This window comes from Rhinatrema bivittatum, chromosome 4, assembly GCF_901001135.1.
Source record: "Rhinatrema bivittatum chromosome 4, aRhiBiv1.1, whole genome shotgun sequence".
NCBI lineage: Eukaryota > Metazoa > Chordata > Amphibia > Gymnophiona > Rhinatrematidae > Rhinatrema > Rhinatrema bivittatum.
Genome location: NC_042618.1, coordinates 341,980,338 through 342,000,480, shown reverse-complemented (window position 1 = coordinate 342,000,480; position 20,143 = coordinate 341,980,338). Strand labels below are relative to the sequence as shown.

General features: G+C 45.9%; 1 protein-coding gene across 4 annotated transcripts; it reads right to left on the bottom strand.

Annotated features, from left to right (window-relative positions):
* Positions 1-730: 730 nt before the first annotated feature.
* MIF4GD (MIF4G domain containing) lies at positions 731-18,188 on the bottom strand. Of its 4 annotated transcripts, XR_003856542.1 has the most exons (7): positions 17,793-18,132; positions 9,555-9,676; positions 8,678-8,787; positions 7,655-7,810; positions 7,192-7,284; positions 1,416-1,711; positions 731-1,288 (listed from the first exon to the last, which is right to left on the bottom strand). XR_003856542.1 is itself a non-coding variant. In XM_029600545.1 (6 exons), exons 2-6 carry the CDS (start codon positions 9,658-9,660, stop codon positions 1,484-1,486), a joined length of 693 nt encoding a protein of 230 aa, XP_029456405.1. In that variant the 5' UTR covers positions 9,661-9,676; positions 18,140-18,188; the 3' UTR covers positions 731-1,483. The 4 variants fall into 4 exon arrangements, 3 of the variants coding, with proteins under 3 accessions (XP_029456405.1, XP_029456404.1, XP_029456407.1); XM_029600545.1 differs by lacking the exon at positions 17,793-18,132 and adding an exon at positions 18,140-18,188 and having other exon boundaries at positions 731-1,711; XM_029600544.1 differs by having other exon boundaries at positions 731-1,711.
* Between the last annotated feature and the right edge of the window lie 1,955 nt (positions 18,189-20,143).

The window sequence follows — 20,143 nt, the reverse complement described above, 5'->3', positions numbered from 1 at the left end:
TCAAGAGACATGTCATGAGGTATCTGGAGGTTTCTAAACCTTTCTGAAAGACGGATTGCCTGTTTGTCCATCATTGTGAAGGAAAGCAGGGTGAACCCACTTTGCGGGCTACCATAGCTTGCTGGATTAAGGAAGTGGTAATGGCTGTGTATGTGGCTGCTGAAAAGCCATTGCCTACTCAGGTTAGAGCTCATTCCACTAGGGCTCAGGCAGTGTCATGGTCTGAGGTGAGATTGTTGTCTCCCATCAACATTTGCTAAGCTGAGCCGTTGGTCCTCCTTACACACCTTTTCCAGGTATTATCGTCTGGATGTGCAGGCCCAGAAGAATGCAGCCTTTGCACATGCGGTGTTGACTGGACTGCCGGCAACCTCCCACCCTATGCAGGAGTAGCTTGGGTATATCCCACCGGTTATGAATCCGTCTATCCACATTCTAGGACATGAGAAATTACTACTTACTTGATTTCCTTAAAGTGGATAGATGAATCCAGTTTCCCACCCTTGGCTGCCGAAGGATTGGCTATGTGTTCCAGGGGATTATTGGCAAGTGTTCATCCAGTCCCTAGACTAGTATGCATATGTTCTTGCCTGAGTTCAGTTTTTCTTGTTGGTTGAGTATAGAAATGATTTGTCTGTTTTTAATCAAGTTTTTGCTAATCTGTCCGCAGTTGCTTTTGAAGAGAATCCTGGCAGGCTGATGTCATGGCAGGGCTATATATACTGTGACGTCACTTTGCTCCGTCTCCATCTGCTAGTAGAAGTGCATAACCCACTGGTCCTGAATCCATCTATCCACCTTAAGGAAAAGAAAATTATCAGGTAAGTAGTAATTTCTCAATATATATTTGTATATGCTTAGAATTCCAAACACAGCATTGTAATTAAGCACCCTATGGAAAACTTACCCCCATCTCCACTTCCCCTAATGGCACATGCTGGTAACTAGTGATAACATATCAAGAAATGGAAAGAATCTGCTGCCCAGAGACAACAGAAAGGATCATACGCACACTAACTACCCCTCAATAACACCCACTATGTTCTGAGCTTCCACCAGGAGTATTCCTTACTAAAGATTGAAGTAGATTAAGGACACAAGAATGGAAGCAGTTTGGATTATGGGAAGCAGGTTTGGTGCTGGTGTGCTTTATCTAAGCCCATCTCCGCTAATCTTTGGCCCCTGCCTGCTTAGGTCCTTACCTTTCATCAACACAGGGCAAAGATCTGTGCCTGAGTTCAAGAAAAGGCCTCTAGGCAACTGAAGCTAGAACTCTATTTACACAACTCTAGAAAAGAAAAGATTAAGTTTTAAAAATTCATCTTAGGTCTTTTTTAGGAAATGTCAGTGGGGAAATAAAAATCACACTTTCCAAGTTATTGATAAGTGACTATTGCATGAAATACAGGAAGTACCAGTCCATGATAGTATTCCAGGCCTGGGTCAAACAGCAGTTTGGCTGTAGGAACCTTTTTGGGCTGTGTCAGTCCGTGACTTCACTGTAGTAATATTTTTGAGCTGCAGCGGTTGTTCTCCAGCCAGCAGCCCGAAACTCTATAATCTCCAGTAGGAGCAGTTGCGAGAGGGAGCTAAGTCCTCCCTGCAGCAGGAAGCCATCACGTAGGAGAACGAAGAGCTCGTCCATGCGCTGTGCGTTCAACTTCTCCAGCTGGTCTCCAATGCGGTGTAGTTGGAGCACCAGACAGTCCACCTAACCAAGAGAAAGGGGAAGAGAGTGAACAAGCATTCCTCCTTGTCTGTATTCGCAGGTGCCACCATCTTCCTAAAGAGCAGGAGATGCTCAAAAGCAGTCCTGGGGGGCTCCTGCTAGTCAAGATATCTCTTCAATATTTATTTATTTAAAAAGTATTTATACTGCGTGCCTTCCAAGATTCAGGGCAGGTTACATGACCCACGTTTATGATTAAAATAAAACAATAAAAGATAAAAATGACAGGAAGTAATACAACAGAAAGCTGCCTAGCAATCCAAAAGGCAAGATGCTGGAAGATGGAATCAACATCACTCAAATGCTGCTAACACTGTAAGATGGAGGAAAAAAATATGAGTACCATTGTAGGTTTGGAAAGGCCTCTTTCTAAATAGATGAGTTTTGAGAGGTTTTTTTTTTGTTTTGTTTTTTTTAATCCTTGGAGTATTTTAAAGCCCAGATGGCTAAGGGAAGAGTATTGCAAAAGATTAGCCCTGTAATTGAAAAGTCTCTTTCACAATGACAGATAATCTTGTAGTTCAGGGAGAGGGGACTTCTAGCAAGAATTGGTTTGCAGACTGAAAGGTCCTTATGGGGGATATGAAGTCTTAAGGATGGAAGTGATCGAGGTGAGGAGAAATTGTTGAGAAAGCTATGTATTAGAGTTGCTAATTTATATGCTACTGAATGGGCACCAAATGGAAGGACTGTGGGGCTAGAGAGATGATCTTATTTCCTAATACCAGTAAGCATGCGGGCTGCTCATTTTGAGTTAGCTGGAGTGACCAAATAACATTCTGTGGGAGACCGATGTATAGGGAATTTCAGTAATCTAACCCTAGGAGAATTGATAGAACAGTTCTTCAAATGTTAACAATCTAATAATGGTTTCAAATGGTGGAGGAGTCTCACTTTGGTAAAATAAGAACGAACAATGCCTTAAACCTGGCTCTGACGAGAGAGGCGTCAAGTATAAAGGAAAATTGGTTCTTACCTACTAATTTTCGTTCCTGTAATACCACAGATCAGTCCAGACCAGTGGGTTATGCAGGCAGAGAAACAAAACTTTGAGGCACTGCTATATATTAATGTGCCACCTACAGCTCCTCAGTATTTATCTATACCCAAGCCAAGATTAAAAAAAAAAAAAGTAACCCCGATTTAGGAAAACCAGAAAAATCCAAGGGGTTGGATGCCCTTGAACAAGAAAACTCCAGCTCCAAAATGCGCTCTCATATCAATAGCTTAACTTTAAAAAAAAATTTAACATTTAGAACTTGAAGACAAAAAAACTCTCATATATACATAGCGGCTAACTAGCAGGAAAATCAGTCTTTCGGCAGCCATACCAGGGTGGGCCTCTGGACTGATCTGTGGTATTACAGGAATGAAAATTAGCAGGTAAGAACCAATTTTCCTTTTCTGGACATACCCAGATCAGTCCAGACCAATGGGATGTACCAAAGAAACCTTTCACCAGACGGGAACCTGAAAGACCCGCACTTAGGACACTTTCACCAAAAATGGCATCCTCTGGTGCCCGCACATCCAAACGGTAACGCTTGGTGAAAGTATGCAGCGAGGACCAAACTGCAGCCCTACACATCTCCACTGTGCAGCCCCATCTGCTGGACGGGGGACATAACCCACTGTCTGGACTGATCCTGGTACGTACAGGGAACAAATGCTACTTTGGCCCGGTGGTTGAAAGACTTTTTGTGCAGCCTACATTGGCAAGGGCTGCACAGTCCCGCCTGGTCTGAAAGCACATTCCAAGCGAGCTCAAGCTGCCTCTTGGGCGGAGTGTCACTTGGTGTCTCCAGTGGAGATGTGTAGGACTGCAGTTTTGTCGTCGGGGCAGCTTCATAAGGTGGTCTAAATCCTCTCCTAACAGAAGTTTCCCTTTGAAGGGAAGGTGTTACATAACTGAGATTTGGATGACACATCCGCGGACCAGTTGCAGAGCCAAAGAAGTCGTCGAGACCATACTCCCGAGCTGCGGTGCGCACCAGACCATACAATACATCCGCCACAGAAGTGACTCCTGTCTCCAGGCGAGCTGCCTGCGTACGGGTCAGGACCGCGGAAGAAGCAGGATCCTGAGGCTTCTGAATACAACATAAAACAGGCCCGCTGCATCGTGCTTGCACAGACCGCCGCACGAAGACTCAAAGAAACATCAAACAGACGCTTGAGCTGACTCTCCTGCTTGCGGTCCTGCACATCCTTCAGCGTGGCAGGCCCTGCCACTGGAATGGTGATCTTGTGTCCCTTAATATGGAGCTCCCTTCACCCCCCCCCCCCCCAAATGCACAGGCTGTGTATAGGGAAAGGGGATCCAGCAAGGCAGACTTGTGTGCCACAGGCCTTGCAGGCCTCTACACATGGTTTTTCTGTCATCTGAGCAGCTTTAGCGCAGTCCTCAGAGGCTCCCTTCCCGGGAAGCTGCACTAATCACGTGGGAGAAAGGGCCATGGCTAGAAAATGGCACACGCGGGCCAAAAATAGCCCAGACCCGCTGAGCAGGCGCGCAGGAGAAAGCAGCAAAAAGGGAACAATGGCGCTTGCGCCAAAAATAACTCAGCCCTGCCAAGCCTCTGCGCTCAGGAAATCACCACTCCCTGCTGGGGAAGGAAAACCAGCGTCCGTACTAATATCGCCACTTGACCTCCCTCCCTCCACCTTCGGGCTCTGCCGGTCCTGGGACTGCCACACAGACCGATTTCACCTGGCAGTGCCGCCGATCTCTGAGTAAGTCGGCAAACACAGACTTCTCTTGTTGTGTTTGTTTTGTTTGTTTTTTTAAAGCTTAATTTAAACAAAAACAACAGAGCTGAATGAAAAGTGTCCCCCAAGGGGGGGATACTTTCCTGAGCTGGCAGGAGCGAGGGCTTGCTTGGGACCAATGAGGGAGCCAGTCCCCTGGCTATCAGGGGTCCTGGAGCACTCAGGCTAACACTGCCAGGGGTAACCAACCCCCCCCCCCCTTTTTGCCTGGCTCAACCTGAAGTATGGCCCAGAAAACGGAACCTGGCGCCTCGGGGAACAAATTCCAAACTCCAAGCAACTCAGTCACAGCTGCAGGCATGCACCACCACCACCTGCTGGAGACAGAGAAAAACTGAGGAGCTGCGGGTGGTACACTTGGTATATAGCAGTGCCTCAAAGGTTTCTCTGCCTCCATCTGCTGGTGGGAGTGCGTAACCCACTGATCTGGACTGATTTGGGTATGTATAGGAATGCCTAGATTGCATTCTTTCTGTATTATGTGGAAGGTACAGTGATCAAAGGTAAATGTGTTTAGGGATTTGGCAGCTAGACGACTGGCCTAAAATTAAAATTTCTATTTTGTTGAGATTAAGGGTTAGTTCGTTGTGGGGAAAGCCAGGTTCTGCGAGTCGTAGAATACCAGGAAGAATATAACGGAAAGTAGAACTGTATATTGTCGGCAAATAAACAACAGTATAAATCCAGGGCAGAAAGTAAACGGCAGAGTTGCATAAGATAAAGGTTGACAGGGCTTTTCCCTGCATCATTACTGCAGTAATGGTAAACCAGGATGAAGTGAAAGGCAATTGTGATTTGTTGAGAACAGTTATGGAGGTAAGATGAGAACCATGCAATTTATTTGCTGTACTCTCTCCTATATATGCAAATACTTCTTATGCATATTCATTAGTGATCTGCTAACAACCCAACTGACTGGGAAGGCCCAAGGCCTAGTCTGAGCATCCCTGCTGTAGAAGACAGTTGCAACAGAAGGAAGCTACCTCCCCTGCGCCCATGGCAAGGTTTGCCTTTTATATAATATACAACCAGGGAGATGGCAAACTCCAGTCCTCAAGAGTCAGGTGCAGGCCTGATTTTCAGGATCTTCACAAAGAATCTGCATGAGATGCTTGCATGCAAATCTTCGTTGTGGATATCCTAAAAAGCAGGCTTGGTGCCTGGGGGATCGTCATCTTGTTTACCTATTCGGGGATATCAACTGTTTCCTCCAGGCATGACGCAAATGATATTTAGGCAGTGGTCGTCCAAAGGCTTGAACAGTATGCTTCAATTACTTACTCAAAAGAATAATCGATATCAGATCCGCAGCTTCCAGGACCTAATGGTTCAGTTTGATATTCCCAAAACCGACTTCTACGGTTATTTACAGCTCAGACATTTTATGTTAGAAGAGCAGAAGGCGAACCCGGCTTTCCTCCAAGGCTACAAAATACAGGAGTTTCTTGTGGGGGAGGATGGGAAACGCCAGTCAGCATCGCAATATTATCTGGCCTTCACGAAGTTGCCTCAACAACAGAATCTGGATAAGGTTGTCATACAATGGAATAAGAGTTTACCCCAAGATATCTTTCCTAAGGATTTGCAAGACTGTTTTCTCTCTATACCCCGCACGGTGGCGAATGTCATACTCCGAGATCAGGCTTATAAGTTTTTGCACCAAGCCTTTTATTCACAATGTCAAGCCTATTATATGGGACTTACCGAGGACAAACTTTGCATGAGATGTAAAATTGGGTATCCAGATTTTTACCACTGTTTTTAGTTATGTCCTTTGGTGCAGGTCTTTTGGTCTACTTTACAGACGCTGGCTCATTCCATGTGGGGTATCTCTCTTCCTTTTGGACCCTCTCCTTTGGCTATTTGGATTCTCCAGAGTGACGGACCCTTTGCTTATCGGCCATAAAAAAATGGTTTTTCCGGAAGATCATTCTCATAGCCCGGGATGCGATTTTGACACAGTGGATACAACAAATTCCAGCGTACCATCAGGTGTAGAGGGCCAAATTTCATAAACTTATGCACATGGAACTGCTGATGGTGAAATCTATTTCTCAAGCAAAATTTACAAAGGTGTGCCTTTTATGGCAAGCATATATTGTTCTCCTGCCCTCAGAAGATTCAGGACTACTACCATGTTAGGGTTGTGTGCTCTTTTGCTATCCTATGGCCAGAGCTTCATCTACTTAATTTTGTACTTACTAGATATGGGTGACGTGTCTCCTTATCATATGTGTGCATATGACTTTATCTGTTAATAGCAGATACCAGTGGAATTAGAGTGGGGTGGGGGGCAGTGACAGGGTAACAGAAAAATAAAAACGGGAGACAGTCCACTGTACGGAACACTCTGTATTTTGCTGTCTTGTAAACGTGGAGATTCTGATTGCCTATGTATCGAATATGTACTCTGGTGATTTTTCTCCATTACTAGTTACCTGTGTTTCTTATTGTTCTTGTTACTGATCTTATGACTGTTCCAATAAAAATATTTACCAAAAAAAAAAAAAAAAAAAGCAGGCTTGTGCTAGCTCCTAAGGACCTCCCCCACTAAAAATAAAGTTCCATCTGATACATGATATTACAGAAGATAAATGGCCAAGCAAAGTTTTCATAGCAGGGTGGAGTGGCACACCAAGGTTCCATGGTTTGTAACCATTCCAGTCCCTGCCCCGGACCCATTACGTGCTCACCTCCTCTTCATCCTGCAGGCTATCTGGCTGCGCCAGTCGACAGAGGCAGTCATAGATGGGATTCACCAGCGCCATCATGGGCATGTTGTTAACCTGTTTGAATCACAGATGTAGGTATCAGACAAAAACCCAAGAGGAGTCATCTCTTCCTCAAAGCTCCTTTGCTGTCTCATGGTAGCCAGTAGCAATGATGCTACTGGCCACAGCTTGTGCATGGTAGGAGGCTGGAAGGCAATAGCTTCTAAAGTAATATAAGGAATTATTTCTTCACTGAAAGTGGTGACAAGAATCATGGTAAAGGAAGTCAAGACAGCAAGGGACAAGTATGGAGGATCCTTGGGGAAGCAAAGGAAAAGCTGGAGATCAATGAGGGGCTGTAGTATTGCAGTGGGTTGGAAAGAATGGATAACTAGATAAGCCTTGAGCTCATTTTCTGCTGTTGTGATCAATGGAAAAAGCTTACCCTCAGGTAGTCAAAGATGTTGCAGATGAGAGCTACGTAGCATACCCATTCCTGTAGTGACTGGGCCCGCAGTTCCTCCCTGACTGTATACTTCTGCTGCAAGCAGTTCAGAAGACCATGGCGAAACGTACGCTGGCCCGTCTGTTTGCTCTCCGCCTTTCAGTCCAGCGAGAAAAGGGAAGAGGGAGGAGCGATATGAAAGTTTTACAAATATCACTGAACATCTTTCTTAAAAAATTTGTTGAATGTAGTGAAAACTGGTAAATATGGAACCGGGGATATATTGATTTTATTTGGTAAACTGCCTAGGGCATAATCGATTTTAGGTGGTAAAACTCACCCAGGCATTTTCAACGTGTTCTTAAGACACCCCCGCCCCCCAAGCTAGTTGAATTTTCAGAATAGCCCTACTGAAGATGCATGATAAATATGTGCATACAGAGACACTGGTACATGCAAATAAATCTCATGCATATTCATTAGAGATCCTGAAAAAAATAATTGGCCGGTTGTTTGAGGACCGGTTTTGAACACCCCTGCACTAAATGGAAACAGAAGCTTCAGGACCTATATCAGGGCTTCCCAATTCTGTCCTAGGGCCCCCCACACGCAGTTGGGTTTTCAGGATACTCACAATGAATATGCATGATAAATTTGCATATCATGGAGGCTCAGTATATGCAAATTTGTCTCATGTATATTCATTGTGGTTATCCTGAAAACCCACCTGCCTGAGGAGCCGCTAGGCCAGGTTTGGAAAGCCCTGGACTTCATGAACTCTGAGGGTCAGCTGGAAAAAAAGTGTTATGTCAGGGGTAGCCAGTGCCAGTCCTTGTCAGGCACAGCCAGGCCAGATTTTCAGGATCTCCACAATAAAAGGTGCATGAGTATATGGAACTCTCTTAAGCATATGCATTGTGGATATCCTGAATACGAGGAGTTGGCCGCCCTTGCTTTATCCTACCTGTTTCCTCTCAGTTTAATGTTCATAGTTAACTGGCTGTTCTTGGAGAGCTCCCTGACCTGGATGACCGTGTAGCACATCTTTCCAGCTTCCTTCGAGAAGGCGGCATCTTTCAGGGACTGGTCCACTATAATGTTTGCCACTTTGTCCAGGTCCACACTGCTGGGGTCTGCAGAGGAAGACAACACCACCAGGGGAGAAAAGGATTGTATTTATTCTTCTTTCACCAACTTTAATTCCGCTGACAGCAATAGCGAGATGAGGAGGAAAGGAGGCAGCCCTTGCTTGCAGGAGCAATGGGGGAGGGGAGTTGGTGCCAGTTGCATTAGCAGGCTTCTTGCTGCCCACGTTCAGAGGTCAGCATCCCCGTCCAGGCTGTTCCTTGTCAGGGACTGTACCTCTCTGCACAGAATTGGGTGAAACACAGCAAATACCCCAAAGATTGGCATTCATGTTAAATTGATTCTCTGCTGCTGTGAGAAAACAATCTGTGTCAGCTTCCATGAAACAACAAAGGTAGAGAAGCATTTGGCTGAAGAAGGACAAAGACCTAACCTGCTGCTTTCAAAAGGAAGGTAAGTTTTTGTTTCTTGAATTCAGAAAGATGAGACTTCAGGCTGCTGGAGGTAATGGGATGGAGGGCCATAAAGAAGCGGCGGTGGGAATAAGGAAAGTGTGTCTTGGGTCATAGGATGACTCAGTGCACAGAGGCTGCTGCCCGGTCCTAGTGTTGCTGCCAGCCCTTCTCGATGCATTGTGCTACCTAAAAATGGAAAAGGCAGGACTACAAATCCCACAATGCATGGGGCTGGACCTGCAAACTACCAAGGATTAGCCATTGGTCTCTTTCCGGAAACTGGGTCCATCCTATACACCTGCACTCTCCACATGAGAGAGGTCTGTAATAGGTTTCTGAGAGAGGACAGAACCACTGACCTTTCAGAGCAGTCTTCAGCAGCTCCTGGCTGTCTGCATCCAAGGACTGCATCTTGTACTCCTCTTTTATTGTCTCTCCCGTGTTAGTACCCTGAATGGCCTGCATTAGAGCCTCTGTATACCTGGAAAGAGAAAAATAAAGTTCCCTTTTTGCTATAGCTCAGGCAGCAGCTCGACCGCAGGGAACTGTGAAAGAAGGGCCAAGAGCAAGCTGGCTCCAGCCTTGTGAATTTACAGGACTCGCACACATGTGGTTTATTTCTCATCCTGCAGTGATTTTTGCTCTGTTTCTAGTCTGGTGATTAAAGTCAGCATAGGAGTCATCTGTGCTTATTGCCTTGCTCCAGGCACATGCTTGGTTTCTTGGATAATCTAGCCATGTAGAATCGAACTGCAAATGCTTTTTACCTTTTAACGGCTTTTAAAAATTATCTAAAATGAAATAGTATAAGTTGCGAAACTTTACATGCACTTGTGGAAGCCCCATCTTCCCTGCAGGCCTAGCACACATGCACTCATGGGAATCTGTGGCAGTCCATACCTGCATGCATTGGACCCAGTGGCTGGCCCCTGGCCTTATTTTATCTCTTCTGACCGGGTGGACTGACTTTCAGAGCAGCTGATTTCCACAGATCATCCCTACAGACACAGAGGCCGATGCAATACAGTGCGCTCACACGAGTGCACTATTTAACCTGCTGTCGGACATGGGTTAAATAGGTGCTAATCCACCCAGTGGCGTAGCTAGACAATTTGGCGCCCGGGGCAAGAGACTTCTTCGGCGCCCCCTCCCTCCATCAATGATTTGTATTGAAATCGGTGCTATTTTTCTGCAGAGCCAGGCGTTTTGGCGCCGCCTCAGACCCGGCACATATGCTCAGTGTGCATGGAGTTTATACAGTGTCTAATTAGCATACATGGCTGTTATTACATCCCGTACTTCCACAAGTTTTTGCAGGATGCGCACAAAAAAAATCCACGCAGAAAAATCAGCAGTCTTATTACATTGGCCTGTCAGATAGCAGCATCACCCCGCCCCCATTAGACCTTCTGAAAGATAAGAGAAACACGATAGTGGCGCATGTGATCACCGTGGAAGTCTCCAAGATCCCAGTCCAGCTCAGTTCACAGATATAATGATTTCCCCGCTGCCGGCGGCTAACACACAACATTCAGTGTCTGACCTGCACTCAGTACGCGGTGCTGCAGGGGCCCTCCACGGCCACACGCCTTCTTCCTGTACCACCCCCCTTTCCTTTTGGCCGCTACAAAGAGGAGTGCAGTTCTGCAACAACGCTGCTGGACTCCTCTCATTTGACTAACAGGGAAAGCTCCCAAAAGAAAGGTGGCGCCACCACCGCCTCAGTCAAAACAGAAACCAAGCTTGAATGAGCTTCCGCCCGCTGCGGTCTACTCCAAGCAAGTCCACTTGCCGTCTCCCGGGAAACACCTCTGACTGCCGGCCTGCTCCGCCAATCAGAGGGTAGCAGCAGCAGCAGCGAAGACAGATGAGAGACTACCGCCAATAGGGGACACGCGCGAGCGAGGTTGGGGAGGCTTCACGGCCAGTTTTTCTCGGCTACAGTCTGCGCATGCCGGCGACGGGAACGATTGGGGTTCCTTCCAGTTGTGCGTGACGAGCTATGGTAAACTGCTGCCATGAGGCGGTGCACGTGGGAATGGAAAAAGTTGGTTGGAGAGCGTAACAGGAGCTTTGTGATTCCTAGAGCAGTGGTTCTCAACCTTTTTTCTATCGGGACACACCTGACAGATGGTTCTCACATGCGTGACACACTGACCCATGATCGTCACGGGGCTAGATGTAAAAGTACAGTTTGCATCCACGGGAACCCCCCTGACCTACAATAATGGAAGTAAAGCAAAATTATGACATTCCCCATACAACTCACCCTACAAAAAAGATATTCTGGTTCTGGTGTCATCGCAGTAACAGCAACTCAAACTCCTTCTACTTCCAGGCTCAATAGCCCTACTTATGAAAAGACAGCAGTTTACCACCAATGCATATCCTCTTGAGAAAACACAACAAATAAGACTGATAAAACGCTTACATGCTAGTAAAATATCTCATCTCGGTAACAGACACAGAACCGACCTAACATACTCCCAGGATCTGTAGTAATGCACATAAACTAATCCGCACACAGTTACACCTGTATTATGGAATACACTCAAACAGGAGCAACCCTATCTATGAAAAGGCAGCACTACAAATATTAAATCAGGCCCTAAAAACCAATACACCTCTTATTAGGAAAACAGAACTAGCAAGCAGCTATAGATCCCCACACAGAAATAATTGTAAAACTATACTAATAAGCAGAATAAATGTTTCAAAACAGCTATGAACAGAATAACATCCAACAATTAAAAACTCGTAAAAACTATTAAAAATTCTCCAAACACCAATAACATATTTCAAAAAAAGCAAACACATCACATAATATTAAATAATTAAAATGGCAGTCAATCAAGAAAAATAAACTTAAAAAGCCACCTTTACTTACCCCCTCCAGCAGCTTTCCTACTCCTCTTCCATGCAGGCCATAGCACACAGCAGAAACAGCAGTAGAGGCTAAGCTCTATACTCATGGTCCTGTTCCTTAGTCCCATGTCTCTCACACACACACACACACCATACCAGTCATGCCCCCATGACCAGTTTCTGTCTCTCACACACCAATCATCTCCCAAACAGTCTTTGACACACACACCAGTCACCTTCCTGAACAGTTTCTCTCATGCCATACACGCACACAGGCTTCCCACTCCTGTGTTCTACTTACATATACGGGCTTCTCACTCTCATAATCACTTTCTCTGTCTCACACACACACACACACTCACCAGTCTCTAACTCCCATGCTTGTTGTCTCCACATGCACAGGCTTCTCATTCCCATAATCACTTTCTTTCTCTCACAGACACACACACACACACCAGTCACCTGATCTCTCTCATGCATACACACACACAGGCTTCCCACTCCCATGTTCTCTTTCAGATATACAGGCTTCTCACTCCCATGCTGTGTCTCACACACACCCAGGTTTCTCACTACTATGCTCACTCTTCACATGCACAGGCTTCTCATTCCCATAATCACTTTCTCTCTGTTACACACACACACACACACACACACACACACACACACCAGTCTCTCTCTCATTTCCATGCTCGCTCTCCACTGCACAGGCTTCTCATTCCCTGAATCACATTCTTTATCTCACATTCACACACACCAGTCTCTTTCTCTCACACACACAGTCACCTTACCAACCAGTTTCTCGCTCATGCATGCACACACACACAGGCTTCTCACTCCCATGCTTTTTCACACACACCCCCACAACACCATACCCAGATTTCTCACTTCCATGCTTTTTCTCTCTCTCATTACACACACACATCAGTCACATCCCTGACTGTCTCACACTCTCACATACACATCAGTCATCTCCTTGAGCAGTCACTTTCATTGTCTCTCACATATACACATACATCAGCTCTCTGACCAGTTTCTTTCAAACACACACAGGCTGGCTGGCTGCTTCTCTCTCTTTCTCTCACTCACTTCCTCTCCCCCCAGCACAAATGGTAGCTGCAGCAGCCTCCTCCTCCAGCCCCCGCAAGCCAAGAAGGAAGAATCCCATCGGCCGCGGGAGGCTCAAGCTGCTGTCTCCTTTCTCGATTACCGCCTGCTTCAATTGCTCAGGGGCCGATGCTGCAGCCGCCGCTGCTACTTTATCATGCGGCACGACTCTTTCTCCTTCCCGCGCACCGCATATCACTTCCTGTTCCGGGTCATGGGGGGGGGGGGGGGGGCGTGGGAAGAATAAAAGGCCAGCCACGGGTGCCACTGCTTCTTTTAGCACTGCTGCCGTTCCCACTGGACTTGAACGTGCTGATAGCCCGGAGGCAACGGCAGCAGGGAAGGAAGAGCAGCGGGAGAGACCGGGAGCACGCGACACACCAGCCGGTGCTTGGCGACACACTAGTGTGTTGAGACACACCGGTTGAGAATCGCTGTCCTAGAGCGTATCCCTCACGCATTTTGGTGCCCCCTTAGACCCAGCGCCCGGGGCGGCCGCCCACCCTGCCCACCCCTCGCTACGCCACTGAATCCACCCCCTAATGCAATAGGGGGATTTGTGCCTATTTAACCTGTGTCTAACGCGGCGTGAATGAGATAGCGCTCATCACAGGCAAATGCATGTGCATGAGGCTATTATTCATTCACTGAGTGCATGTAAAAGAACAGAAAAGCAGAAAAAACTGCTTTTCTGTACTTCTTCAGTAAAAAAAAAACAAACAAAAAAACAATACCTTGGTAGACTGCCGAGTTATGAAGACCGATGCTGGTAAACGCGGTGTCTTTTTCATTACTGGCAGACGGCGGTGGGGTTGTGTTAGCAAGGAGGTGTTAAGGTCACGCAAGCGACCCTAGCGCCTCCTTGCTAGCGCGACCCCCTAATTTGCCTATTGCAGGGCGCCCCCTTGCGGGCACCATGCGTGCGTTAAGAAAGTGGGCACTGAAATGTTTCAGCGCCCGCTTTCCGTGAAAATTATTGCATCGGCCCCAGAGTTTGATATTTCATTCTCCCTCAAGCAATGGGGGTATTTGCTCAGCAAGGAAATCGTCCCTGTGTTACCCTGCCCTATCGGCTGCAGCCTTGCATGCTCTTACTCCAGCTGCAACATCCTGATAAAATGGCCTTCCCTGCTAGGGCCCAGCAGCCAGCGAATACCTTCCAGAGAGGTTAAAGGAGAAGAATTAAATTTAAAAAACTATTACAGGAGCAAGTGGCGAGGCACACTTGAAAATGCCAAGATACCATGATGTTTTTGGCTGAGGCTGCTGCAGAGGCAGCGTTCACACCCCTTTTGAGGGAAGGTGGGGTTAGGGAGTCCCCGTCATCTCCATGGTGACATCTAGTGGATGGATTCAGGGCTTATGAATGCAGGCAGGAGATCTGGTACATGTACTCCAGCTAAGGATTGTCACTGTAATGTTTAGGTTAGGTGAACCTGGGAGAGGATATAGAATATGGGGCTAAAAATCCCGAAGTAGATGTGAATGAAGGCTGCTGAGATTGGATCTCAGCCCTGTTTCTGGTGGAGCAGGAAGGAAAACAGCTGGGCCCGAACCCCTCCCCCCACAAAAGAAAAAACCTCTTCCAAATGCACTATAGATGCTGCCTATAACATATTACCAATGTACACCTTTCCAACTCCAGCAGGCACAACGTGCATGTGAATGAGGCTATTACTCATTCACTCCGCATTCAAAAGAGAGCTCCGAGATGGTACCTGGCATTCTCTGGCTGAAGAGTCTGGTTCATGCCTGTGCTGGTATGCATTAAAAACAAACAAACAAACAACCTGTGGAGCCTATTCCTTTGCTAAAAACTGCTCACAACCCTAAGTGCCGGCAGTGAAAGTTATTCAAACTGAAAAAAAAAAATGACACAATGTAGGTGGCACTTTATAGACTAACCAATTTAGAGGCTGATGCAATACCGTGTGCAGCGGCTAGCACACGGCTTAACATGCGTCCATAACACACATTCACACACACACAAACACCCCGCTGCAATACGGGGATTAGTACGTCCAAAACGTGTGTCCAAATCTCCGCGTAGCTAATAGGGCTCGTCACGTGTAAATTCCATGTAGATGAGGCTATCTGCTAATACCCGCGATGCAAAAAATTTTCCCATGCAGCCAAAGTGCCCATTGCAACTTGGCAAATTTTATGCCTGCCTGGGGCTAGTATACAGGTGTGCCACAGTCAAGGATGCATTGAAAAAAAGAAAAATCCTGCTTTCTGTGATTCCTCCTAGTAGTATTGTAGCGATACTACGTAGGAGGAACCAAATAAAGCATATTTAGTTTAAAAAAAAATAAATCTGGATGCCCAATATACACACTCAAGATACATGGTCCAGACCATTTATCTTGTGCGTGTCTATGCTGGTAGCGGGAGAAAATGGACGCTCATAGATTGACCATGTTTCCTAACCCGCTTGACAGCCACCGACACCGAGGAGACACTAAGGATGCACAAATTTTCCCTAGCGCCTTTTTTTTTTAGCGCAAACCCTAATTTAAATATTGCATCGCGCGCCCAGGAGAGGTGGCCGGACGTGAGTTAGGAAAACAGGCGCTCCACACTGAGCACCCGTTTTCTGCATACAAATATTGCATCGGCCCCTTATTGAGGCGTGAGCTTTCAAGGACAGAGTCCACGTGCTCAGGTGCATGAAGTGAGTTACAGAGGTGGGTAAAATATATGGGGGTAAGGGGGAAGATACAGAACAAAGAGAAGGCATTGAATAGGCAGGCAGGGTATGGAAAAGTGATAACAGCATTATTAGGCCAGGCTCCTGACATCTGAGATAAGTGTGAAAAGACAATGATCTGAGAACAGTTAAGTTCATAGATAGATGTATTGTGCCATGAAGCCATTGCCTCTGTTCAGACCAAGGCTGATGGTGTTTCTTTGATGAGTTCCAAGTCAGCAATTTCAACCTGGACTTTGATGTTTCTTTTTAGGAGTATGGCAACTTTAAGGTCAGCAAGAGACTGTCCTGGAAGGTTAAAATGTTCACTCACTGGCTTCTGTCCTCGAAAACCCATGCCTCAAGAAATTGGTTAATCTATAAGGTGCCACCTGCCTCCTGTTTTTGCTACACCAGACCAACAGGGTTATCCCTCTTACGGGCCGATACAGAAAAACCCGTAACATGTGCGGCTTCGCTGTACATTTTGCTTTCTGTATTGCGCAGGAATGACTAATAGGGCCATCAACATGCATTTGCATGTTCCGGGCGCTATTAGTTTCAGGTTGTTGGCCGTGCATTTTCGACACGCTATTACCCCTGTCAGGCCGATACAGTACAGTGCGCACTGTTAGCCCACGTTTGGATGCGCGTTTTTGACACGCTAGCTTTACCCCTTATTCAGTAAGGGGTCGAAAGTGCACATCCAACCCCTCCACAATTAATAGCGTTCACAACATGCAAATGCATGTTGATGGCCCTATTAGTTATTCCCGCGCGTTCAGTAAGTAGTGCAGCCAAGCCACACATTTTACTTTCAGAAATTACCGCCTACCCAAATGTTGGCGTTAATTTCTCTCGGCACTGGGAAAGTGTACAGAAAAGCAGTAAAAACTGCTTTTCTGTACACCCTCCGACTTAATATCATGGCGATATTAAGTCGGAGGTCCCAAAAGTAAAAAATAATTAAAAAATAAAAATTTAAAATCGTCCCGTGGCTTGAAAACCGGACGCTCAATTTAGCCGTTGTCTGGTTTCCGAACCTGTGCCTGTCAGCAGGTTTGCGAACCGATGCTGGCAAAATTGAGCTTCGGCTGTCAAACTTGCTGACAGCCGCCGCTCTTGTCAAAAAAGAGGCGCTAGGGACGCGCTAGTGTCCCTAGCGCCTCTTTTTACCGCGGGCCCTCATTTAAATACTGAATTTCACGCACAGGAGAGTGGCCTGTGCGCGTGCCCCGTGACTTTTACTGAATCGGCCTGTGTATAAGGGGTAAAAATAGCGCGTCGAAAACACGCGGCCAAACGCAGGCTAACAGTGCGGTCCCCTGGAGCGCACTTTACTGTATCGGCCCGTTAATATCTTATTTCAAAAAGAGCGACACAGTAATACCATAAGGACTCAACTGGCAATATATCCTCCTCCCAGGCTCGATGTCCGCCTTGTATTATACTGGCACATTTCTCCTACCGTTTTTCAATGGCAGCGGCTCAGGGGGGGGGGGGGGGGTCACTGCTCCAGCGAAAACAAACCCTTACATTCTGGGTGGGAGGGAGTCGCTAGTTTCAGCTAACTGGGGTATCTAGATCTTTCTATTATTAGTAAACTCCTCAAGCTGCAGCGCGTGGAAAGGCGGCGGCATTGCATTTGGCTTTGTTACAGCGCGAGACTTTTAGAGGCTTCTTTTTCCCGTAAAACCATGACGTGGAATTGTGGCACTTTTCAAAAGTCAGGGTTTTCTCCAAAATGTGACAGATCAGAAAATCAAGTCCGCTGCCACCTCACCAACCAGAGCTGGAAACATCGGAGAGGGTTTAACAGTCACCCAGCTCGTAAAAAAAAAATTAAAATTGAAATGTAGTGACTTGTTCCCCGAATCAAGCAGGCAAATCCAAGAAGACAAGAACCAGGAAATGGTTTACGGATTTCACAACTAACCTCCGGCCGCTGGATCCTCTCCAAGCCCCTTTCTCGGATCCTTTCTATTTCAGTATTTAAGTCGGTGCATGCTTACAGTTTCTTTACGCGGACTCAAGGAGTATTTTTAATTTGCCTTGCTTTGCAGTTCGGGTTTTTGGACGTAGATCAGAAACAAAGCCACCAGCAGGACGAGAAGTAGCAGCAGGAAAGGCAGAAACTCAAACATAGAGTGCAAATGCAGGATCGGCATAATTGGCGCCTGGTTCTAAACCTAAATCCCAAATCCCCCGGTAGCTATTGAGCTGGGAATCTTCCTACTTCTCCCGGGGTCAGGGATTGCTAAACGGATTGTTTCCATTACAAACCTTCAGGTTTCCTCTTAGGTCATTTCCTAGCGTGGCTCGTGCAGAGGGGACGGATGAGAACAGAGCAGCAGCACCACCAAATGGAGAAAAAGGGTAATACAACCGAACTCCATAGGCCACTTTTTATCTGTGTTACTTGGGACCTCTTTTTGCAAGAAGGAAGGTATGGAGGTGGTGTGTCCGCAGTACATGTTTAGCAAACTGTACCTGATGACTTTTGGGCTTTCTTTTTTTCTCTTGTAATGATAATGCTCTAAGCGGTTGCATTGTCCTGTTGTCGATAATGCTTAAACAGAAAAAAAAATAGGGGGGCATATAGTGGAGCCATGATGAAAGATAAAAAAAGGAGTTGAATTAGCACACCTTTGAAACGTGTTAATAGAAACGCCAATGTCAAGGCTTGAGCCTACTGCTAATTCAAAGTTCAACCCCCCTTTTTTTAAATGTTTAATTAAAGTAGTTTATTAAATTAAATGAGTGGTAGATGATAAAGCATTCTGCATTTACATCAATGATAATCCATTACATTTCTTGTGTGAACCAATTAAGGCCTCTAGTGCAGACATTCCAAAAACAAAGTAAAATTCCCCCAGACTTAAAGATCTACTCATGTACACCCTGGAGGAAAGGGTAGATATAATAAAGGTATTTAAATACCATCAACCAATAAATGGAAAGGAAGTGCTGAAATGAGGGGGTAGACTGAGGAGTAATCTAAGGAAATATTTATTTACAGAAAGGGTGGTGGAGGTGTGGAACAGCCTCCCTGTAGAGGTGATAGAGACCAGGACAATATCGGAATTCAAGAGAAGATGGAACAAGCACAGAGGATCTCTGAGGAAGAGGAAGGATCTATAAAGCTGAGTGGGAAATGTGGATGGTCAAACTGGTTAGGCCATATGGTCTTTTATCTGCCATCATGCTCCATGGATCTGATTCTAGGTAAAGACAACAGTTCTTCTGGTAAATGAGTGAAAAATGCTGCAGCAGTTCCAAAAGCCACTGGAGAGAGTGTATGTAAAGTTTGTCCATTATTTAGCTGGTACTATAATAGGTCCCATGCAAAGCAGCCTTTGCGCTGTAGAAATGTGATGTGGCATCATTTAGTGAGCGACAAGGAGCAGTTCTGTAAATGATGATAAAAATATTATTACACTGTTCATAGTGAGTAACAAAAGAACATTAAAAACTAAAACCAAACAGGCTACAATAAGAAGAAACATGATTATCTGACGTACTTAAGACAAAGAAGAGTCTGCACTCTACTGACCACTTGCATCAAATGCCTGCTGGAACCAAAAAGTCTTAAGATGTTATTTTATTTTAAAGACTTATGGCCTTTTATGGCACAAAGGTGAACAGACAGTGAGTTCAATAGAGTAGGGCCAGCCACCAAAAAATCCCTCACTCGAACCTCACTTCGGGATCGCAGGAAGGGCTAACGCGGCCGGAAAGTGAGTAGAATGCGGGTTAGGAGCGGGGTAAACGCGGCCGCACTTTACTGGATAGACCTGTAAGATGGCACCACCAGGCATCCTTGACCACAACAACAAACAGAACAAGCTGGATGGTATACTTTCAAAAACAGAGTCAATGCACCTTGGCACTGCTCCATTTAAGATTTTTGTGAACAATAGGGGCTATCATATTTTATGCATCACGCAATAGCTAGACAATGCAAAGATTTCAATATAGGAGTTATTCATGTTCATGGGAACATTCACCAGTAAGAACACAAGCAGCTAAATGCTGTAGCACCTGGAGGGCTGTAATCATATTAGCAGGAAGGAAGGCCTGTATAAACAGAATTCCAATAATCCAAGCCTGGCAGTATAAATGACCGAAGGACATTCCAAAAGTCTATAGTAGAAAGAAATGGTTTGAGCTTTCATAAAAGATGTAATTTGTAAAACGATGACTTTTTGTACACTATTAATATGAATCTGGAAGGATATATCTGGTCCATAAATTGCCTTAAGGTTTATCAGCTGTTAACAACTGTGA